At 44.5% G+C, this 25,554-nt stretch overlaps 1 protein-coding gene across 1 annotated transcript in view; it reads left to right on the top strand.

Moving 5' to 3' along the window:
• The window catches only part of LOC126456070 (rho guanine nucleotide exchange factor 12), a 1,154,422-nt gene that overhangs the window by 339,238 nt on the left and 789,630 nt on the right, over positions 1-25,554 (top strand). The window contains exon 5 of the mRNA XM_050091825.1: positions 17,798-17,937. Within this exon, the coding sequence (XP_049947782.1) occupies positions 17,798-17,937 (140 nt within the window). The remainder of the gene's footprint in view (positions 1-17,797; positions 17,938-25,554) is intronic.

Here is a 25,554-nt window from a genome sequence, read left to right as displayed (position 1 = left end):
AATTGAATGATCACATAGTGAAAATGATAGATAAAGGAAGTGCAGCCTTAAATAAAAACTATTTTGTAGCGTCGTTTCCGGTCGTCTTCCGAAATAATATAGACGTTGGTATTCGTGATCATGACGGCATGCCCTTAGAAAACTTATGTCATGGTTGAATGTGACTCTCATCAGTGTGTCACAACAGCGTAGGGCGACTTACCTTGCGCTTGTCGCTGGTTGGCTGACGTTTTATGGCGGCAAAGATACAGTTCCGAGCTGTGGTTATTTGGAAAATTTTGCTCTATTCGACGCCCCCTACCCTGCACTGAGATTATAATGTTGATTTTTTGCAACCTGCAGAGAACTTCGCCATCTGCAAAAGTTCTGAGTTTATCCACAGTTTTGACTGCCCGATTCCGTGATGTTTTACTTGACGGAAACTACACTACTGGCCGTTGAAATTACTACACCAAGAAGAAATGCAGATGATAAACGGGTATTCATTGGACAAATATATTATACTAGAACTGACATGTGATTACATTTTCACTCTATTTGGGTGCATAGATCCTGAGAAATCAGTAGCCAGAACAACCACCTCTGGCCGTAATAACAGCCTTGATACGCCTCGGCATTGAGTCAAACAGAGCTTGGATGGCTTGTGTGGGTACAGCTGCCCAGGCAGCTTCAACGCGATACCACAGTTCATCAAGAGTAGTGACTGGCGTATTGTGACGAGCCAGTTGCTCGGCCACCATTGACCAGACGTTATCAATTGGTGAGAGATCTGCAGAACGTGCTGGCCAGGGCAGCAGTCGAACATTTTCTGTATCGAGAAAGGCCCGTACAGGACCTGCAACATGCGGTCGTGCATTATCCTGCTGAAATATAGGGTTTCGCAGGGATCAAAATGGTTCAAATGGCTCTGAGCACTATGGGACTTAACGTCTGTGGTCATCAGTCCCCTAGAACTTAGAACAACTTAAACCTAACTAACTTAAGGACATCACACACATACATGCCCGAGGCAGGATTCGAACCTGCGACCGTAGCGCAGGGATCGAATGAAGGGTAGAGCCACGGGTCGTAACACATCTAAAATGTAACGTCCACTGTTCAAAGTGCCGTCAATGCGAACAAGAAGTGACCGGGACGTGTAACCAATTGCACCCCATACCATCACGCCGGGTGATACGCCAGTATGGGGATGACGAATACACGCTTCCAATGTACGTTCACCGCGATGTCGCCAAACACGGATGTGACCATCATGATGCTGTAAACAGAACCTGGATTCATCCGAAAAAATGACGTTTTGCCATTCGTGCACCCAGGTTCGTCGCTGAGTACACTATTGCAGGCGCTCCTGTCTGTGATGCAGCGTCAAGGGTAACCGCAGCCATGGTCTCCGAGCTGATAGTCCGTGCTGCTGCAAATGTCGTCGAACTGTTCGTGCAGATGGCTGTTGTCTTGCAAACGTCCCCATCTGTTGCCTCAGGGATCGAGACGTGGCTGCACGGTCCGTTACAGCCATGCGGATAAGATGCCTGTCATCTCGACTGCTAGTGATAGGAGGCCGTTGGGATCCAGCACGGCGTTCCGTATTACCCCCCTGGACCCACCGATTCCATATTCTGCTAACAGTCACTGGATCTCGACCAACGCGAACAGCAGTGTCGCGATACGATAAACCGCAATCGCGATAGGCTACAATTCGACTTTTATCAAACCCGGAAACGTGATGGTATGCATTGCTCCTCCTTGTACGAGGCATCACAACTACGTTTCACCAGGCAACGCTGGTCAACTGCTGTGTGTGTATAAGAAATCGGTTGGAAACTTTCCTCATGTCAGCACGTTGTACGTGTCGCCACCGGCGCCAACCTTGTGTGAATGCTCTGAAAAGCTAATCATTTGCATATAACAGCATCGTCTTCCTGTCGGTTAAATTTCGCGTCTGTAGCACGTCATCTCCGTGATGTAGCAATTTTAATGGCCAGTAGTGTATTCCGGTGGGCAGGCTATTGCCGGGCCCATCTCCAATATTTGTAGGCCCACTGCCTGCGTTGACGTCATAACGATACCGTCAGCGTTGCTGTAATAATAAACATTTGAAGTGTGGGGAGAGAGATTTGTGAGGCAGTGTGGCCGGTAATTAGTGGCGACAGAATGTGTCTTGCCTGTCGCGTGGCGTCGTGGCTGGGTCTCCTTGGCGGGCCGTGACGCCGCCGCTATTAATAGACGGTCGGACAGACACACGGTGCAGCGCGGCGTGGCCTGCTGCCGCCCACCTCACCCTTCCCTACCCTACCCTACCCTACCCTACCCTACCCTACCCTACCCTACCCGCCCTATGGCGCATACTGCTTTCCCTTTCATCCCCCGCACCAGCAAGTCCAACGCCCTGGTCCCCACGTCACCAGGCTCCAGATCCAACATGTCTGGGTAGCAATTGCCCCGGGAAAATTTGCAACCTCCCCAAAAGCTGAACGTTTCTTTCATTTACACCGTCTGTACAAGAACGACCGAGGCTGCCTTTATTATTGGCATATAAACGACGTCAGCGTAATAACTACGGTGGCAGCATCAGCTAACAACTTACTGTAAACCACAGACCTGTGTTCGACCAGTCAGATGTGAGCAGGCAATGTCAGGTAGCGGACGTGCTGCCGTAGTGTGTCAACGCTGTTGCGTCACCAACCGCTTTCGAGCAACGTCTCTAAAGGAAATGTTCAAGACATGTTTAGAAGACTAGAAAAGTGTGTGCAAAGCTTCTCCGGCACACCTTGACTCGCGAACAAAAACAACGAAGTGTGGACGCCTGCCGTGACTTGATTGAAATGCGAAGTGCAGGGAATTCTTTTCTGGAAAAAATCATCGCGGTTAACGAGACTTAATGTTACCAGTACAAATCTACCACAAAATGACAAAGTGCATAAATTCACACTTTGACGACATAACCGCCATTCAGTCGAATGCGACGCGCATGTTGAACGACATCCAAAAGAAAGACTTTTCTGACAGTTCCACGTGTTTGTACGTACGTTCTGTGCGTTTACTAAAGGGGGTTGGGGGAGGCTATGAAGAACACGTGAAACATTAAGACTACCATCTTAACTTTTCTCTTTGTTACTAATCCCGTTTCGAAACGTTCTGAACTCAAGGGGTATAATTCCAGTTGTAATAATATACTGTAGTCGGCCTAGAATAAGAAATGCTATCATTATTAACCGTCTGTTTCAGTTCTGACAATCTTTTTCGTAAGTAAAGTGTGTATAACGGTCGCAGTGCCAGGACTGAATTTTACCGCAGGGTATCAAGGCTGCAGCCAGGATCTCGCACCACAATAATTTACAGTAAAATCATTATCAAAAATCTGTGGTACAGGCCTCCTTGTAATCGGTAAGTCGCTATCGTAATTATTTTGCATGGGATTATTTGGCCGAATTTTTCAATTAGCAACTGATACGAATCAAGTCAACATTCTCCAGTCAAACCTCGCGCTCTCTCGCTTCAAGTTTACAGTTGCACCCGGCTCAAGTGTCGCTGTGCAGTTGGCAAAACGCCCGAGGAATTTGAAAAGAAAATAGTCGATGGAAATTTGGCAGTTTGATGTGACTTAGATTCCGCAGAAAGCCGTTTTTTTCCACAAGTTATTTCGCCTAAAACAGTATTGTTTTCCTAACGTGGAGGTCGCTCTAGAATTCATTTCTCACATAACATCATAAACAGCCGTCGGTAAAAGGTCATTTTCGAAACTGAAGTTGACAAAAACAAAGCTTGGAGCGTACATGTTAGACTGTAGGCATAACTTTATCTTCGCACAGTCTTCAAACTAATATTTTAAGGAAACTAAATAATGCACATATTACGATAAACTTGGTGAGGATTAAGTGCCGACAAAAATCAAGTAGTCAGTAAGAGTATTTAAAACATTAATTTAAGACTGATTAAAAATGTTCAAATGTGTGTGAAATCTTATGGGACTTAACTGCTGAGGTCATCAGTCCCTAAGCTCACACACTACTTAACCTAAATTATCCTAAGGACAAACACACACACACACACACACACACACACACACACACACACACACACACACACATCCCGAGGGAGGACTAGAACCTCCGCTGGGACCAGCCGCACAGTCCATGACTGCAGTGCCCTCAGACCGCGCGGCTAAGACTGATTATTTGTGGGAGTACTGTATGTGACTGAGACAGGCAAAATTTGATTCGCTGCTGCATTGTTTTTCTTATCGTGCGTTTTCCTAACAAACGTATTTACATATAGTTACATTTAATGATTTCGACTTCATTTTTTTAAAATTTCAGTACGTTAAATCAACTATTTTATAGCAGTAAAATTTTATCTGATCAAATAATAAAAACTGGAAATTTTACTTTCTAGGCTTTTACTTCGAAAACTTATATGAAATATTATTTTTACCGATTAGGATGTCACGGCGGCCGCTTGACATCGTGGCTCTTCTGAGCCTGATAGCAGGATTCAGTTATTTTACTTACAATAAGCTGTCCCCCTCAGGGCACGCAGCACGGCCTCGGCCTCGGCCTAGGGGTCTGTATGTGCAAACTACATATGACCTTGCGTAGTCGGTAATGCCGGAAACTGTGGCAAAGTTAGATTCATTGAAGGTGGAAGCAGATCATTTGATCATTATTGCTTCTAGTGTTGTGCTTGTGAATATGCGTTACTCTCGAACTCAAATTGTTTGTTGATAACAATTTTCATAAGTGAATAAATGTACTATGATGGTGTGGTTAGTATTCCCACCTGCTTAAGGAGATGCCTGCAGTATACACGTTTGTTAACCCGTCACATAATTCTAATTACTTTCCTCAGGGAATAAACACCTTCGTTCTACACGACTTTTGAGTATTACTCCTCAGTATGGGACCTATCCCAGTAGTATTGATAGATAAAATAGAGAAGACCCAAAGAAGACCGACGCATTTCGTCACGCTTGCTGTTTAATAAGCGCGAATACGTCACGGAGATGCTCATCGGACTCCTGTGGCAGACGCTATAAGAAAAGTACTGGGCAACACGGCGTGGTGTACTGTTTAAATTCCGAGAACATGTGTTTCTAAAGGCTGGAGCAAAGTATTGCTTCTTTCTACGCATGTCTCGCGAAAAGACCATAAGGGTAAAGTTTGCGATGTTCGAACTCACGAGGGAAGTCGTTCTTTGCGCGCATTCGCGACCGAAACAAGAAAAGAGGCGGAAGGGTGGGGGGGGGGCGGGGTGAGGGGGGGATGACGCTGACAGTACCCTCCGCCGCACCCCCTAAGGTGTATGTATTGGTGTTGGCCAATTTATACTGAGATTATGATTCCAAAATAAACACTGATCCCATATAAATGGCTTGGTAAATTATATCACTGCCGAAGGAAGACAAGTACGTAGTAGCCTCAACGTGTCAACGCCTGGTAAAGGAGTTTGATACTGGAAGCAGTGTTCGGGATGAGAACAGGTTTGGTTTCATGAAAGCATTGCGCTTCGCCGCTCTGGCGTCCGCACATGGAGGCCTAGTGGTTGGCGTCACTGCCGATCCAGCCTCGTTATCAGCAGATTGGACAGAGGACGCAAAATGCATAGGCGGACGCAAATGATTTTGTGGTGTTGTGCGACAACCGACGAATGTTGCTGATAGTGTGGCTTCAAGACCACCGAAGTAAAGTAAACAGCGTTTTGTTCCACTAAGATTTGTTTGTTACTGACCTGTTTTCGGCTTATTAGGCATGAGGTAACAGCTAGTAACACAGAAACTGTTATCATCATTAGGTATTTTGTGTTTATTTGATGGCCGGAAGCCCTTCCTGTCGCCGCAGCTGTTAGTCGTTTGGGCCAAGGAAACAAGAGTGCACAATCTGTCTGTGAATCTTCTAAACTTGGTTCCGTGTATGATCGTGTTTTAACTGTTTGCGTGTTGTGTTTACGAGATAGTGACGAAAAGTATCCTATAAAACTGTGGAAAACCATGTGACCACCCTTTTGAAGCCGATGCATCTACGAGAACAACGGTAGTTAGTTATACGAAAAAATTTCGATCCGAACCTGATCACCTCTTTGTGTTGCAAACCAGCGCCCTAGGTGTAAAACTGTACAAGAGCCGTTCGATAAGTAATACAACACATTTTTTTTGTGAAAGTGGATTGGTTTTATTCTTTCCAATGCACCATATTATTCCACACGCTTTTGGCTACGAAACCCTATTTTTCAACATAAATCCCCGTTCAACGCGTAGGCCTTAAGTCTCCTTATTGGGAGAGCCTGTGTGCCCGCATGGTACCACTCTACTGGTCGACGTCGCAGCCAACGTCTTGCCGCCTCTGTGACCTCCCCGAGGAGTGCATCCTTAATTAGGCCAAGCAGATAAAAGTTAGAACGTGCGAGATCCGGGCTGTAGGGTGGTGAGGACTGGTTTGCGGGACCTTGTTGCAATGACGACACACGCTTCGCCCAACTACTCATCGTGCTTTTGTTCACTGCCAAGTCTCCGTAGACATTCTGGAAGCATCGATGAATATCTGCGGTGATCGAGTTTTCCACCAGAAGAAAATGACAGCGCGCTGCTTCGAACGCTTCTCCGTTGTAGACGCCATTTTGAAGGCTACTTATACCGCCGCCACGTATCGAAACTTCATGAAAGGATAGGGTATGAAGCAGGAATATTCCACCATGTCGCACCCAAAATTCACATTTTTTTCAACCGAAATTGGCCCAGAAAGACAACGTATTGCGATACTTACGAATGCCGCCCGTATAGAGACAAGTCGTTAGGTTAGGTGAAAGGCGTAAGCGATCGTTCGTGTTAACTTTATTTTTAAATGATGTTGATTTTAGTTTATTTTTAAATGATGATGAGTTTTGTTGGTAAAAGTTCATAAAGTTCGTATTTTATTCGCTTCAGTATGAAGCTGAACATTAGAGGAAACCATTTAGTTATAAGTTACTTTCATCATTGTCGATTCTTTAGAAACAACATGGTAGCCAACAGAACAAAAACCAGGCGTCGCAGACAGGCAAAGGCAGTAGTCTACTGCTGAACCTATTTACTGGCTAGTAATGTGTAAATCGCTGTATGTTAAGTAGCATTTTGAGTGATTACCTTTCACTTAACTGCACTTCAATTGCCAACGCCCACAACCCCTTTGACGCCGCGCCTCCCCCTCCACGTTTCCCGTCACGCTGCGTGCTGTATGATTGCGTTTCGTGCTGCTGCAGACTGACGGCGTCTCCACCACAGCGTACGTTTCCAGGATACGGCAGCTAATGCCGCTACTCATTGTTGAAGTTGTCGGAGTATCGTGACCATCTACAAAAGTATGCACTCTTGCAGCTTAGTTGTATTTAAGCACCCTATCGTTATCGTTCGCTCATTTGCAGCAATACATACATCGTGAAGGTTTCTCCAACAGTCATATGCTTCTGAAATTTTGCAACCACTCGGGCCGTAGTATTTATTTCTGTATTTGAGTAACTAACGCAGAATACTTTCACAGGATAATAGTGTACCGACACACCAGATTTTGGGCTGGCTTAAGCTGTTTGCTAAAGACTCCACAGAAATGAATGTATACATAAAAAATATGCAGTGACAAATTGCAGGTTCGCCACCAACTCCTTTCTTCCAGTGTGGTTATTTCCATATATCCCGTGAATGAGTCTGTGGTGTAATACTGTTGTAGATCATGAGTAACTCGGTTTGAATTAATCCTGGAATCGTGCTCAGATAGCCCTGTGATTAACATGTCTGCTCGCGAAAAGCAGGAACCTACGTTCGAGTCCCGGACTGGTGCAAATTTTCGATTGTCACCACAGTTTTAGCGAAGCCTGTGCTGAGCATTTCATGTAGATGTTGTGACAAGGGAATTCGCGTAATTAAAAAGAAAGGTCACAGCATACACAGCCGGAACCCTTAGTCATAGCACCACGATAGCTTCATTGACTCCTCGAGACAATTAATAGTGTTCAAATAGTCTAGTGGTTTGCCATGCCGTTAATATTCGAAATGTTTTATTATTTTGCTATATACAGAAGCGGCCTTAGGCTTTCTTGGGTCTGTTAAATTTTCTTATAACGGCGTTCAGAGTATCGTGATACAGCATATATCAACTTTCACAATCAAACTTTACGCAAGAAAAGAAAGAAACTGTTAAATGCAGAAGACTGCCGGCAGGTGCTGTTTCAGCTCATTATACTTTTAAATGTAGCTTAATAGAACTTCACGTCTGGAATCCTAACATAGCATTTCCTTAAAACGAGTAAGTTACATTCAGATAAATGGTGTAAAAGTGATGTAGGTGGGTCGTTTGAAACAAAGTTTAGGTCTCAAAGTTCTATGATATACTCATCATGAGACAGTCATCCGTGAGTCTCCGAAATGTTGGCAGTAATTTTAAAAGAGATAATTTTACAATAGATAATTCTGCAGTGTAGGAAGAGCTGGTAGGGTTACTGTGCAGCGAAATGCCAAAAGTAAATTCCAGCTAATATAAATATTTTTGAACAGAATGCTCAGATATTTAAAGAGTGTCTCCGCATTTGGGAGATGAAGCAAAACTTTTCATAGTATCAATCTCGTTGGTAGAGCTGCGATTCGCTGTCATAGGTATCCGTAAAGAGTTCCAGCTGCGATTGGAAAAAGTGATCCATGTATTTCGAAGCATGCAGGTGTAGTGGCTGAAATATTTTGCGAGACAATTAGAAGAAGATCTGCGGCATATGTTGAAAACAAAGAATGTGAAAGAATAATGTTAGAAAGAGGTGGCAGTCACACACAAGTCCTGAACTGCATGTAGCGTCGTCTTGAGATTTACGCCATTGGCACTCAGGCACTCAATTGCTGCAAAGGTTTCGAGAAACTATGAATAGTCACACTTTGTTTTTGTACCAGGGGTGGGGGGGGGGGGGGGGAGGGCCCAGAGTTAAGAGGCTCCTCTGTGTTGAACACTCAGTTTCTGACATCGCTAGCTTCCTTTCGTAGGGTGCTTGTGAAGGACGCAGCTGTGGACTTATAAAATCAGTGCGAAAAGCGGGTAGACCTACAGATGATAAAATCATTTGCAGCTGACACTCACCATAATCGAAATTAATATAATGCACATAAATATACCAAAACATACATTATTTTTTAATTATTCCGTTTCCGAGTAATCACTGAAATCCTTCACCATTCTTAAAAGTGTGAGCACAACTTTACAGACTGAATCGAAATGTGATAAAAAGCAAATAAGAGACTGAGGTCCATTGAAAGAATACTAAGAAAGTGTTAAATCTATGACGAAAAAGATCACGTACAAAACATTTGTCCGACCGATTGCTGAGAGTATTAATTGTGTGTGTTGACTAAAGGAAGAGTTACAGAATTTTCAGAGAAGTTGTGCACATTTTGTGACATCAATGCGTGAACATCAGAGAAACACACCCAAAACAGAAAAATTAGGGAAAATCGGGTTTGTGGAGAGGCATATAAACAGCATTTCTTCCTACGCCCAACATGGAAATGCACTGAAGAGCCAAAGAAACTGTTACATCTGCCTGATACCGTGTAGGGCCCCCGCGAGCACGCAGAAGTGCCGCAACACAACGTGGCGTGGACTCGACTAACGCCTGAAGTAGTGCAGGAGGGAACTGACACCAAGAATCTTGCAGGGCTGTCCGTAAATCCGTTAAGAGTCCGAGGGCGTGGAGATCTCTTCTGAAGAGTTTGCAAGACATCCCAGATATGCTCAGTAATATTCATTTCTGCGGAGTCTGATGGCCAGTGGAAGTGTTTAAATTCAGAAGAGTGTTCCCAGAGCCACTCGGTTGCAATTCTGGACGTGTGGGGTGTCGCATTGTCCTGCTGGAATTGCCCAAGTCAGTCGGAATGCACAATGGATATGAATGGATGCAGCTGATGAGACAGGATGCTTACGTACATTTCACCTGTAAAGAGTCGTATCTAGATGTATCATGGGGCCCATATCACTCTAACTGCACACGCTCCTCACCAATACAGAGCCTCCACCAGCTAGGACAGTGCTCTGCTGACATGCAGGATGCATGGACTCATGAGGTTGTCTCCATACCCATACACGTACATTCGCTTAATACAATTTGAAACGAGACTTCTCCGACCAGGTAACATATTTCCAATCATCAAAAGTGTAATGTCGGTGTTCACGGGCCCAGTCGAGGCATAAAGCTTTGTGCGTGCAGTCATCAACGAAGTGGGCGTTCTGCTCCGAAAGCCCATATCGATGTTATTTCGTTGAGTGGTTCGCACGCTGACACTTGATGGAATACTGATGAAATTGTCGTACGGGAAAATTCCCATTCCATCGCTATCTCGGAAATGCTGTGTCTCATCGCTCGTACATCGACTACAACACCAGGTTAAAACTCACTTAAATCTTGGTAACCTGCCATTCCAGCAGAAGTAACGAATCTAACAACTGCGCCAGACACTTGGTTGTCTCACATAGGCGTCGCCGACCGCAGCGCCGTATTCTGCCTGTTTACTTATGTCTGTATTAGAATACGATTGCCTGCACCATTTTCTTCGGCGCTTCAGTTTAGAATAACAAAGGCATACAGTGATGAAGCCTTAGAATCCACCATACAGCACGTGGTTGGTTCTGGAGTACAGCACATAGCGGAGGGTTTATCTTCATCTACACTCTGCAGACCACCGTAAGGTACACGGCAGAAAGTACGTCCCAATGTACCAGTTATTAGGGTTTCTTCCTGTTGCATTCATGTATGGAGCGCGGGAAGAATGATTGAATGCCTCTGTGCCTGCTGTAATTATTCTAAACTTATCTGCACGATCCCTGTGTGAACGATACGTAGGGGGTTGTATGTTCCTAGAGAAATCATTTACAGCCGGCTCTTGGAACTTTGTTAATAGTCTTTCCTGGGATGGTTTTCATCTGTCATCAAGAGTCTTCCAGTTCAGTTCCTTCAATATGTCCGTGACATTCTCCCACAGATTAAAGAAACCTCTGACCCTTATTGCTGCCCTTCTCTGTATGCGTTCAATATCCCCTGCTGTGAGTCCCATGTGGTACGGGTCCCACACACTCGATCAATGTTCCAGTATGGGTTGCACGAGTGATATATAAGCAATCTCTTTTGTAGACTTGTTGCACTTCCCCTGTATTCTGCCAATAAGCCGAAGTTTATCACCTGCCTTACCCACGACTGAATCTTTGTGATCATTCCATTTCATATCTCTACAATGTGTTACACCCAGATATTTGACTGAGTTGGCCGATTTCAACACATTATTCTGTGCACTATAAATTTTGCGCACAAGTAGAGTCCAGCAGATCGTTTGCTTGCAATCGTGCAATGACTGCAAGCATGAGCGCGCGGTGTTGTCGGTGTGGAGGGAATATTTGGGTGCTGCGCAGCGGCCGGTCGCGCACGGCAAAACGCGGCGGTGATGTAAAACTTGCGCAAGCCGCGGGCTTGGCTCCGCGGTCACGTGACTCGCCAACGCCGGTCCAGCCGCTCTGCGCACGCGCTCACCTCGCGCAGCGCCACACCGCGCACCGTGCCGACAAATCGTATGCTGCCTGTACGGCCTGCGCTCGCAACTTGCTTGGGCGATTGTTTCTAGACAAATGCTTCTTTATATCCGAAACTGAGAAGCATTCTACTCACTCACAGTTTTTGAGGACCGCCCACACTACAAATATATCTGGAAGTTCGCCAGACCCACTGTCCTGGGTGTGCGGCAGTCACTTAGTAGTGGATCCGTGCCAGGTATTTCTTCCGATTCGTGGAAAACTATTAGGCGCAATTTCTCCAGTAACATCACTACTTCTAGTAACGGCCTGTGTTCTTAAGCAGAATGGCACATTCACAAATACATTTTGAAGATTTTGCCTTTTGAGCAAATCGAAATTTATTTATTTGTTTGTGTATTTTTCTGGTGATGTTATTTCTTTGAGTGGAGTTCCCATCTCGCTGTGTAAACGCGGACAAGCCTCATCGCTGACGTCAACATTTTTATGCTCGCGTATTATGGCTTTTGTGGAGGCTAAAAATCTCCTCTGTAGGAGTCTACGCGTAATCTGAAAACAATGATTTCGCGACATCCAACTCGCCCTGTTCGTCTACGAGACTAGGACGGCAAAAGATACCGGCGCCCGGGTAGATGTCGTGTTCCTCGACTTACGTGAGGCGTTCAGTACAGTTCCGCACTGCCTCCTAATCAACAAAATACGAGCACACACAATATCAGACAGCCTTCTGATTTGATTGAAGAGTTCTTAACAAATAGAACTCATGTCGTTCTTAACGGGGAGAAATTTTCAGGCATAGTTTTAGTACCATAGAAGAATACTGTAGGACAGTTACTTTCCACAACATGTGTAAATTATGTTGGCAACGTCGCAATCTGCTGTTGTAAGAAGTAGCAGTCTGACATTCGGTGGAAAAATCCTTTGGAAGTGTAGCCTGCCGACGAAGGAGTTACCTTGCTAAACCCTTATTCTACCGATACCTGGATATTCATATTCAGTTCATATTCAGATAGAATTGATAGAGAAAATAGAGAGAATACACAGAAGAGCAGCGACTTTCGTCACCTGTTCATTTTAGTAAGCGCGGTAGTGTCACGGACACAACCATCCAAATCCAGTGGCAGGCGCTACTAGAATTGGGCAACACTTTGTGGTTTGCGGTTGAGTTTTGAGAGCGTACTTTGCAAAAAGAGTCAGCTAACGTACTGCTTCTTCTCACAATATATCCTGAAAAGAGCTTGAAGGTAAAACTAGAAAGATTCGAACTCACACAGAGACGTATCAGCGTCACTGGAACACGGAAGGGGGCAATGGCAGCGGTACACAAAGTATCCTCCACCACACACCATATGTGGTTTGCGAGGGTCAGATGTATATATAATTTACTTAACAGGATGTGATGCTTTAGTCAGTTTTCCACAGTACAGCTGATATTTCAGTACACTTTCTCACCTGTACTTTTGTTATGTTGGTTTTTCCAGTTAAAACAGAGACAGCATAAGTAATCCTCTCATACGTATGAGGATACATATATCTTTCACTTCGCCTACCTCCTCCCAGGCCGTTTAAAGCTGCTTATTTTGTTGCTGTTGGGTCTTTACGTACTTAAAAAGGAATGGTAGCTAAAGAAAATTAATTTAAGCAACATATTTACGTCAAGAAAGTAAAGGCGGACAGCAGTGGAAGTTGTTCTGCCCCATAAATGCGGTTAAAACAATGAGGGGTTTTGATTACTTCTGTGCCGTGTATGACAACGTAAATTCAATTACAGTGTCGTTCACATAGATAAATAGTGGAGTACTGATCCCATTCTTCACCATTATTTGTGTACTTCCGCAAGTATCTCTGCTTCTATACGACGTACTGAAAAGAAAACTGATGACTGTCCGGAATTCACCTAGTCTAACATATCATACCAGCCCGTGTTTCGAGACGGAATAGGCAGTTATTGAACCTCTACTGTTATTGAAGACTCGTATTTGATTCTTAGTATGATGTAGTTACTCAGTGAATGTTTGCTTGAGTTAGAACATATGTTTACGTTAAGTGCAGCAGTACTCGAGAAATGTTCTTCCTCTGTCAGATAAGCTCGCACTATTTTCATTAGAACCACATGAAATTTTAGTTCATATTTCTGCGCTAATTATTGTGTTCAATATGCGCTATTGATGGCAAAATTTCACTGATCTTTCATTTTTCAGTATGATTTTCCGATTTTTTCATTGGAGGGATTTAGACGCTGTTAAAAAACGCAGCTCTAACACTTGTTTTCCCAAATCCGTCTCGTACATGACCCTGTTATGACTGTCAGTTTTACAAAGAAATTATGTGCATACGGTACATTTGGAATGCATATTTTTTAAAATAAAAAGCTTAACCAGTCCGTTTTAGTTACTTTCCGACGGCTGAGGGAAAGATTTCAGTGACCTCTTGATAATAGAATGAAAAACGATTTCCGGTAACGTTTCACCGCTTACAAATTACATTTTGAAAGAAAAAAAGAATGCAGTATCAGTATAACATTATACGTATAAGTCAGGTGAGGGGGGAATTAATCTACTACGGCAAGCAACATATGTAAATAAAATTGGTTGCCGATGATTCCGTTGTGCTGCTATACCAACACTATGGCTAGTAAATAATCTCATCTAGCTGCTAGGAGTTTAGCCGCCATAGCTTGAAAATTATTCTCTCTCTCTCTCTCTCTCTCTCTCTCTCTCACACACACACACACACACACACACACACACACACACACACACACACACTCTGCAAGATTGGAGGAACAGGTGCGAAAGTTCGCGGAATCTGAGGGTACAGGAATGAAAATGATTAGGAGAAGAATGTGTACGTGTACGTGTGTGTGTGTGTGTGTGTGTGTGTGTGTGTGTGTGTGTGTGTGTGTGTGTGTGTGTGTCCTGAAATCAGAGGGGCACTAGGGAATACTCGTGGCCATGGCCAGAATCAGCGCACTCTTAGCGGTGCGATGCGCACGAGACAAAATACGCGACGTTTTGCTCCTTTGTGTAACAAGGAAAATGTTTACTGACGGAGCCGGATAAGTTGATGAGTTCTTGGAAAGGTAGCAATACATAGCGACCTAAGTCAGGTGTTGAAAAGTACGGTTTGTTTACTTCAGTGACACCCTGCCAAGCCAGTGTCTACCATTAACCACTGTATTCAGCTACCTAATGGCTCCACGATCAGATATGAGGTCTTTGCCCATCTACGACGTACACACTCACTATGCCGCAACACTCACCTAAAAATCCGAAAATGCCTAACAAGAGTTCCACGCCCACACGTGGAAATACTGTTGCGAATTCTGCTTTCATACTGGCAGAATAACTTCATCAGTCACTGACTAATTTTCGAATTCAGAAATATGATACACTTTTAAACGTAACCTCCATCCCGTGAGCCCACGATTTGCCTCATACACCCAGGAGGGCTGCTGACTGCCTTCTCGATTTGTTGAACTCTAAATGTCTCCCAAAATTGTTTAAACATGGAGGACTTTCAGCCAATCGTGCCTTGGGAGCAGGATGCAACAACTCTGATTGATCTTTACATTACCCCGCTAATAGCACCTCCCAAGAAAGAGATTCTTGTTTCCTGCTTAAAAGATTAAGGAATAATCTGATGCTGTCGTAAAGACTGTGGCGCTGCAGTCAGGTTGGTTGGCTTCAACCACAACACGCAGCATGTATTTTGTGTCGAACGCAGCCAAATTCTGCCGGGTACCAGAAGCCGGCTCGTGCATGCCGAAAAGCCAAGACGACGTATGCCTTTGTACGGCGGCCGTCCATCGGGATAGACTTAAAATGGTCAGTCAGAACATCATGACCACCTGCTTAATAGCGTGTTGGTCGACCAGTGGAACGCAGTACACGAGCGATACAGCATGGCATGCATCCGGAAAGTCTTCGTCAGGTTTCCGGGGCTTTGGGCCACCAGATCCCTACGAAAAGGTCACGCACTTCCCGTAAAATTCGGGCTGCCGGTTTGTGGGTGCGAAATTGGCGATAGCTATGTCCCAGATGTGTTCCATCACGTTCAGATATGGTGAATTTCGTGGCGTAGGCATCATCGTCAGTTTACTATGATGCCCCCCTCCCCCCAAACTACAGTAGCACGATTGCTGCCTTGTTTATTTTTTATTTGTTTATTGTTCCGTGGGACCAAATTAAGGAGAAGTCTCCATGGTCAAGGAACGAGTCAATACATGAAATTATAACACGATAGTAGAAACAGATAAAATGAAATATAAGAAACGTATTCAGGCGACAATTCGTAAGTTTAAATAAAGAAAATCAACAATGTAACACTGGAATTTGCTTAATTTTTCAGCTCTTCCAGGAGCTCCTCGACAGAATAGGAGTAGTGAGCCATGAGGAAACTCTTCAGTTTAGACTTAAAAGTGTTTGGGCTACTGCTAAGATTTTTGAGTTCTTGTGGTACCTTATTGAAAATGGATGCACCAGAATAGTGCACTGCTTTCTGCACGAGAGTCAAGGAAGTGCGTTCCACATGCAGATTTGATTTCTGCGTAGTATTAACTGAGTGAAAGCTGCTAACTCTTGGGAATAAGCTAATACTGCTAACAACGAACGACATTAAAGAAAATATATACTGTGAGGACAATGTCAGAATTCCCAGACTGTTGAACAGGGGTCGACAAGAGGTTCTCGAACTTACACCACATGCAGCTTGAACAGCCCGTTTTTGAGCCAAAAATACCCTTTTTGAATCAGAAGAATTACTCCAAAAAATAATACCATACGACATAAGCGTATGAAAATATGCGAAGTAGACTATTTAACGTGTTGAACTGTCACTTATTTCTGGTAAATGAAGAAGCATCTAGTTTCTGAAGAAGATCCTGAACGTGGGCTTCCCACAAGAGCTTACTATCTATCCGAACGCCTAGGAACTTGAACTGTTCCGTCTCGCTTATAATATGCCCATTCTGTCTGATCAAAAATATCGGTTCTTGTTGAATTGTGAGTTAGAAACTGTAAAAACGGAGTCTTACTGTGATTTAGCATCAAATTATTTTCCACAAGCCACGAACTTATTTCATGAACTACATTATTTGATAATGTTTCAACATTACACACAAGATCCTTCACTACCAAGCTGGTGTCATCAGCAAACAATATTTTTGAATCACTGTAATACTAGAAGGCATATCATTTATATAAATAAGAAACAGCAGTGGCCCCAGCACTGACCCTTGGGGAACGCCCCACTTAACAGTGCCCCATTGGGACTGAACATCACTACCACTCTCATGGCGGAGAATTACCTTCTGCTTTGTGTTCTTAAAGTAAGAGGCGAACCAATTGTAAGCTACTCCCCTTACTCCATAATGGTCCAATTTCTGCAGTAATATTTTGTGGTCAACACAGTCAAAAGCCTTCGTTAAATCAAAGAAAACACCTAGCGTACGCAACCTTTTATTTAATCGGTCCAAAACCTCACAGAGAAAAGAGAATATAGCATTTTCAGTTGTTAAACCACTTCTAAAACCAAACTGTAGATTTGACAGCAAATTATGCGAATTTAAATGCTGCAGTAACCTTGTATATACAACCAAGTTTCTTTGCATGAATGCCGTGATCATCCTGTGGAGAGAGAGGAGGATAACCTAGTAAGAGGGGATGTCACTTTGTATATTGGTCTGCTGTTCACATGTGGCGTGGCAGTCTTCTTGTGATGTGCTGAGATATAGGTGTTTTCATGGCTCCCTTTGACTTCTTTACCATTTTTCACAAACTTGACAAGGATGACTTTGAAACACGATAACACAAGACAAATCAGCAGTGCAGAAAACAAGATGGCGGGCAAAAGAAGGCTAGCTTCGATTTGACTATCGGTATGTCGATCCTGGTGTTGTCAGCAGAATGTCTTCGGCATGTCTTGCTGTCGTGTAACCTCAATGTCATATACTTTGTGTTTTAAGAGTACTGAATACAAATTTGTGTTGGGGTGTGAATTTTTGAACTCGTGTCATTTCAGTTAGAATCTCGATGTTGACTTGCAGTCATAGATAAATATGTCAATATGGCTTCAAATTATTGTTGGGTCTCTCTCTGAGCAGATTGTACGTGTTACAAGATTGTCATATATTCGTAGTGTTGCCAGATGAATGTAAGCTGATTATTTTCCTGTTATTGTCAGTTGTGACTAGGCACAGTTGATCGCCTACGTATATAATATAATGCCTCAGATGGCAGTAGTGAGACTTAAATGTGTTTTGTTTGTCTGCGCAGCGTCGACGAGGGTGGCGCTGACGGTGCGACCAGCGCCGACGCGCCCCCTGACGCTGGGAATGGCGTCGCCACGGCCGCTGCACCACCACCACTCGGCGCCCGCGCGCAACGAGCGCATCACGCCGCCACAGCCCGTCGACGTGAGTATTACCCTTCTCCACTCTCTCTCTCTCTCTCTCTCTCTCTCTCTCTCTCTCTTTCTCACACACACACACACACACACACACACACACACACACACACAGACAAACAAAATAAAACAAAACAAGTTTGTTTCAAGAGTGTGTAGTATACTAACGATTGAAATTACTTGATTGTTGACCTCTTGTTACTTGCCGCTACAGTATTACCACATCGGCTGCCGGCTACCTCTCGGTTACAGGTGACATACAAACACGGCGGGTCACTTCACAAATGCTATTAATGTGTAACATGGAGCAATGTTGGATGCGGCCGCCGCGGTATAAGATGGAAATCCCAGATGCTCTGTTCACAACTGATTTTAATAAGCGACCAGTGACTGAACTGTGGCAGACGTCGCATTTTGTAGCACTAAATTTAAATTCATGTCCTAAGTTGACTATAACTTCGTGGTGTGCATTGTGCCCGAGAAAACGGGAACCGGCAACGATCTGCGGCAGAACTAAAATCGCGATCGCTTTTTTCACAGCAGTTAAAGCAAAGCTCTGCAAGCAAACTCAAGACAGAAAAATTCAGTTTCAGCATTAAAAGCAAACTGTAATTTTTCTCTGTCATTGGTTAGCTGAAGCTATCGTCACACTGCCTACAAGAGCTGCCGCGTTACTAACCGATGACTACTCCGAGTCGGCACTTGGCTGCAGATTATAGGCGACACAGGCATATTCCATACGAAAAAAAAGAATGACAGAAAAATAAGAGCAAATAAAAAGTTAAATAAGCGACAAAAATGACGCGGCAAAGAATTAGATATAAAAAATAAAAAAATGCGTTTATATCAATTAATCGAATAAAAATATTAATGAAACATTTTTGATTAGATTTGAAAAAGAAATGTTTCTATGCATTTGAAAAGATTCTATGAATTTTAGCCTTTAAAAGTTCGGCTTGACGCAGTGTCTTGCGAAGCTTAGCATATGTAATCCCTTCTCTGTGACCATGATAAGTGTATTGTGAGACTGAATCGCGCCTTTGCCAAAGTATCCAGTAGTATTTGGTTAGTGCATCAAACTGTTGTATTTCATTAGCATCGTTGTGTGTGTGTGTGTGTGTGTGTGTGTGTGTGTTGTTTTTGGTGTCGTTTAATGTGTGATGAAATACGAAATAAAAGTGCCAGACCCACGATTCGCGATCCAAACACACGAAGAAAAAATGCCGGACGAGGAATCGAAAGTGAACTGACCAATTGTTGTGGCAGTTTGGCGACGGTGAACGGTTCAGGTGTGACGTATAGCGTTCTGATTGGTGGAAACCACGTCCAGCGCGTGAAGTGTCAGCTACCAAGCAATTTTAGTTGAACTATAGCAATGACAGAAAATGGTCACTATTTGTAATAGCTGCCGTTGAATGCACACCTCCCGCTTGGTAGGCCTGCTAAAATTGTCTGACAACGAACTACGTACTTCACAATATCAGATCTAGCATATTAACTGTGGCGTGTAAACACGTCGCATAGAAAAGTTAGTCATTCCCGTGAGTAACCACGCTAATGCCGTGTAACACCGCCTCTAGTCTTGATATTGGCCTCATTCTGCAGAGGAAGAGAATCCGCTAGTTCCTTCAGGCGTGCCATATCCGACTGAAGCGTCTCATTCACGATTAGACTGCGCTGCGCTACCGGGTTGTGGTACCGTTGTCCATATAGTCTTAGACATTTTTTGTGGAAACTGTTAAGTGATTTAGCTGGCTACTCGAAACGGTATAGGATGCCTAAGCGTTCATCAAGCCAGGAACCGAAGCCTGCCGCCCTTTGAATGCGGCTGTTCTCATCTTTGAACATGGGAGTTTCCACAGCATATTCATCGTGAAGATGTAGAAGAAAATGTAACACGTGATCAACGAGAATGTTGGAATAAATTTCCTGGTGCTTATTCACCGTGACCTGAACTAGTCTCCCATGTCGTAACACCCCAGAAAATCACCGAACGACCTCTGGCTTGAACTGCGCCATCCACACAGTGCAGGTTAAACTCCTCATAAGGCCGACAGTGCACTCTACGTCTTTTGACCATTCCAGAGACTCAATATTGAAGCCGTGCCACTGTGGACGATTGCCTCTTTGTTAGGTGCCCCACTGTAAATGTCTAGTGTATTTAGCATCCTTCACTGTGTTCGCTTGGAAACTAGTCGAAATGGACCTGCCTTCACTGACAGCAGCAGTTCCAGTCGGGGTTTTGGAAACGATTGTCAATGACAGGGGGTGACACCCGTCTCCGGTTCCTGTCCGTTAGGACATTTTTACGAACGTCGTCCTTACACCGTGTTACATGGCTGCGAGTGGAACAACATTCCTGCTGTATACTTTGGGCAGTCCTCGTTGATCCTTCAACAAATCAGGCAAATTAATTCACGGCGCGCGCTTCCCCGCATGTCCAAACACGTAAGTCTTTTCTGCCGGCCTGTCGCGTCGAGCGGCAGGCAGATACATCACACTTCATTGCCGTGACGTCCGCCACGATAGCTGAGTGGTCAGTGTGACGGATTGCCGTCCTACGGGCCCGGGTTCGATTCCCGTTTGGGTCGGAGATTTTCTCCGATCAGGGACTGGGTGTTGTGTTGTCTTCATCATCATTTCATCCTCATCCTGCGCGCAGGTCGCCCAATGTGGCGTCGAATGTAATAAAACCTACACCAAGGCGGCCGGACCTGTTCAGAAAGGGGCCTCCCGGCCAATGACGCCAAACGCTCATTTCCATTTCCATTGCTGTCACAGACGTGTGCGGCACACGCAGTATTACTGAAGTGAATGATAATGTGACTTTAAATAGAAAGAAAACTGTTAAATTAACTTTATCAGACGGTCATTGTCGATGATGGATTAATCTTTGCTAGTGGCCAAATAGACTTCCAGAAAAATGTGATAAAATATGGGAAAGATTACGCCTTTCAATACCACCATAAGTTTTGCGGAGTCGGTATCTTTTATTTACAGTCGAAACGAAATCATAGCTTGGAGACTGCGGCCAAGTTATTTAATGTTTCCTGCACGCATTCGCCGGCTAGTGTGGTCGAGCGGTTCTAGGCGCTACAGTCTGGAACCGCGCGACCGCTACGGTCGCAGGGTCGAATCCTGCCTCGGGCATAGATGTGTGTGATGTCCTTAGGCTAGTTAGTTTTAAGTTCTAGGGGACTGACGACCTCCGATTTTAAGTCCCATAGTGCTCAGAGCCATTTGAACCTCTCTTCTTCCCATTTTTTTTTCTTTTTTTTTCTCTCTCCATGCATTCAAGCTTACAAAACGCTTCGTGATGATCGGCGGTTAATCTCAGGGACACTGTAGCAAGTTACAAATGAATAAATGACAGAATACTAATTATATTCGACCACTACGTCTCCACGCAACGACCCGTTAAGCTAGTATTGGTCGTTGGGTGAAACAATAAAGCATTAAAACATTTCATGTATCATACATCTATTTAAGAGAACTGTTAAAATCAGAAACCGTTAGATTTAACTAATCTGAATTAATTTAATTGCAAATGATTCTAATGCTAATATATGACACATCACATTTGTCTACACAAAAGTAAGATTAATTAATGATAGGCAACAAACGCAGCTGTAGTATATTCTGTCTGTGTAAAGGCTAACATACAAGAGAGAGAGAGAGAGAGAGAGAGAGAGAGAGAGAGAGAGAGAGAGAGAGATCCGAGCAGGAACACTTTTCACTTACTTCCCAAAACAAAAGAAAGGTACTTCAGTCGATAACCATCAGTCACAGACTGACTGTCGCTATATCTTTAAATATTATTTATGAAAATACAGTTACATTTAGCCAAATTAATTTGACTAAGTTATTTAGATTTGAAGTTACACTCCTGGAAATGGAAAAAAGAATACATTGACACCGATGTGTCAGACCCACCATACTTGCTCCGGACACTGCGAGAGGGCTGTACAAGCAATGATCACACGCACGGCACAGCGGACACACCAGGAACCGCGGTGTTGGCCGTCGAATGGCGCTAGCTGCGCAGCATTTGTGCACCGCCGCCGTCAGTGTCAGCCAGTTTGCCGTGGCATACGGAGCTCCATCGCAGTCTTTAACACTGGTAGCATGCCGTGACAGCGTGGACGTGAACCGTATGTGCAGTTGACGGACTTTGAGCGAGGGCGTATAGTGGGCATGCGGGAGGCCGGGTGGACGTACCGCCGAATTGCTCAACACGTGGGGCGTGAGGTCTCCACAGTACATCGATGTTGTCGCCAGTGGTCGGCGGAAGGTGCACGTGCCCGTCGACCTGGGACCGGACCGCAGCGACGCACGGATGCACGCCAAGACCGTAGGATCCTACGCAGTGCCGTAGGGGACCGCACCGCCACTTCCCAGCAAATTAGGGACACTGTTGCTCTTGGGGTATCGGCGAGGACCATTTGCAACCGTCTCCATGAAGCTGGGCTACGGTCCCGCACACCGTTAGGCCGTCTTCCGCTCACGCCCAAACATCGTGCAGCCCGCCTCCAGTGGTGTCGCGACAGGCGTGAATGGAGGGACGAATGGAGACGTGTCGTCTTCAGCGATGAGAGTCGCTTCTGCCTTGGTGCCAATGATGGTCGTATGCGTGTTTGGCGCCGTGCAGGTGAGCGCCACAATCAGGACTGCATACGACCGAGGCACACAGGGCCAACACCCGGCATCATGGTGTGGGGAGCGATCTCCTACACTGGCCGTACACCACTGGTGATCGTCGAGGGGACACTGAATAGTGCACGGTACATCCAAACCGTCATCGAACCCATCGTTCTACCATTCCCAGACCGGCAAGGGAACTTGCTGTTCCAACAGGACAATGCACGTCCGCATGTATCCCGTGCCACCCAACGTGCTCTAGAAGGTGTAAGTCAACTACCCTGGCCAGCAAGATCTCCGGATCTGTCCCCCATTGAGCATGTTTGGGACTGGATGAAGCGTCGTCTCACGCGGTCTGCACGTCCAGCACGAACGCTGATCCAACTGAGGCGCCAGGTGGAAATGGCATGGCAAGCCGTTCCACAGGACTACATCCAGCATCTCTACGATCGTCTCCATGGGAGAATAGCAGCCTGCATTGCTGCGAAAAGTGGATATACACTGTACTAGTGCCGACATTGTGCATGCTCTGTTGCCTGTGTCTATGTGCCTGTGGTTCTGTCAGTGTGATCATGTGATGTATCTGACCCCAGGAATGTGTCAATAAAGTTTCCCCTTCCTGGGACAATGAATTCACGGTGTTCTTATTTCAATTTCCAGGAGTGTATTTACAGTGAATAAATAGATAAGTGCACATTTTTGTGCTTTCCATAGTTTTACAACGTTAAATGTACATGAAATTACGTGGATCTGTCCATGTAATGCTTTAACATGACCGACTATACCCAGATCTACTCCATCGACTGCCAGCTGTGGAAGACTTCGCCACAAGCTCTGCTGGACGCGTCATTCAGGGAATATGGGCACAGCTGCGTGTATTTTGTAGCCATACAAGGGCATCACGGCTCAGAGACTTGGACTATGACTAGAAGAGAGGAGAGCAGGATACAATCCAGTGAAATGAAGTTTCTGAGAAGTATGTTAGGGAAGATGAGGAGAGACAGAGTGAAAAATGAAGATGTTAGGAAGGAAATTGGAGTGGAGAAGTTGGCTAAGAAAATTGAGAAGAATAGATTAAAATGGTTTGGGCATGTGAAGAGGATGGGGGAGGGAAGAATACCAAGAAGAATGATGTTCAAGATGGAGGGCAAGAGGCCAAGAGGAAGACCGAGAACAAGAGGGATTGATACAATAAAGATGAGTTTAAGGAGGAGAAACCTGCGATGGAACCAAATTGTGGAAGAAGAATGGTCGAAAGACGGAGTAAAGTGGGGAAGTACCATTGATACCGTAACCCGACCAGATGTTGGATAGAGGGGGAACGAAGACGATGGCGACTGGTGCATCACATCAAGTAGTAACGCTCTTAATTCCAGCTTCATTCGATAAGTAGGACTCTTGGTTTATGACCTGTTTTCCGATACGCGTTGCACTGAAAAGGTCTCCGGCAACATTTTAACACGGGACGCAGTGGTGCGGATATACAATCATCATCGGCAGGACTTGATGTAAAAAAATAAACAGTGATCTGCGCCAAGGTTTCATCGCTTGGACACTCTAATAAACCATATAATGAAGAGAACTTTCTGCAAGACAGGCGGTTTGATCTGTCGCTGTGTTACGTTAAAGAAAAGTAATCAATGTGGCCAATGAAATCGCCAACGTTTTTTCGGAGTAGATGCCGTCTCGTTTACAACGATTCTACCACGTAATATTGGTCGCCTTATCACCGATCAACTTTCATAACCACTGCTTGCTCAGAAGTTCACGCTACTCTCCTTCGATATTTACTGTAAGAGACGGAGACATCACACGGCAAATGCTTCTTATTGACTATCAAATCGAAAGCATCGAGTCAGATACGTTCGTTTCACCACATTCCGTGAAGATCAGATTCTGTGATTGAAAGACATTTCGAATGCACAAACTATTGAGGCAGTTACCTATACTGGGTATAGTATCACAAAGGTAAAGCTATCGTCAAGCTGAAGGTTAGTTTTTACAACTCAGCGCTTTACTAGATGTGACCCTTATGGAGATGTTGTGATCTATTTAAAATTTCCTACTTTCTTTGCCCCGACACTTATTAAAGAATTGCCGACTACTTATATTTTCTGATAAGTGCGGTGTGTGTGTGTGTGTGTGTGTGTGTGTGTGTGTGTGTGTGTGTGTGTGTGTGTGTGTGTGTCTCCCCTAAAAGGGTTGCCACGTTTGATATTTAATATTCCTTGTACACACTTCAGCTACGCCACCGTTAGAACCGCACAGAAAAGCAATCGTCGCGGATACACACGCTCTATGGGAGAATTATTCGACAACACTCGTTACTTTCATGCACCTCTTTTAATAACACTTAAAACACCCATGCTGCACGTGGTCGCAAGTGCAGTTATCCTCGTGGTGTTAAGAGCTGTAGATTCTAGGAACACTTGTAAGTTGACTGATTGTTTCACTGTTGCCATTGTCCCACTGATAACGTCTACTTGCTTTTAGTACTGTTAATTTAATCCATATTCATGGAAACAACTGTAAACATTCGTCGGAGACTATTGATTGCCTCAGAATGGTTCGCGAACGTTGTTAATTCCAGTTTGACTTTGCTTGAAACTCTATGACATCCTATAATTTTTTATTTTCCGTAGATAAATGACTGACTGCTTATAAATTTGTTACCGTGAATCAGATATTTAACAAAATTCTGGTCAGTTCCATGTTTTACTTTATTACCTGCAGAGATCTCAACTGCAAGAGTCTTTTATAGTATCAGTGTATCAGTAGGGCAGGAGGAACTGCTAGCGTTGGTATCTGCATCCAGAATAATATTTGTAGCGGGAGCCACGAGAAGGGCGAAGCAGCTTCTGCAAAGTAAAATGTTTCACACTGAACGTCGTAGACTACAGGGTGTACTAAATGCAGCCTACATATTAAAGCCTCAAGTTTGTCTCCGGACTAAGTTTTTATACGGGATTCCAACTTATTTATTTATGAT

Source organism: Schistocerca serialis, chromosome 2 (genome assembly GCF_023864345.2).
Source record: "Schistocerca serialis cubense isolate TAMUIC-IGC-003099 chromosome 2, iqSchSeri2.2, whole genome shotgun sequence".
Lineage (NCBI taxonomy): Eukaryota > Metazoa > Arthropoda > Insecta > Orthoptera > Acrididae > Schistocerca > Schistocerca serialis.
The sequence above is the reverse complement of the archived record's forward strand: the minus strand, read 5'-3'. Positions and strand labels throughout refer to the sequence as shown.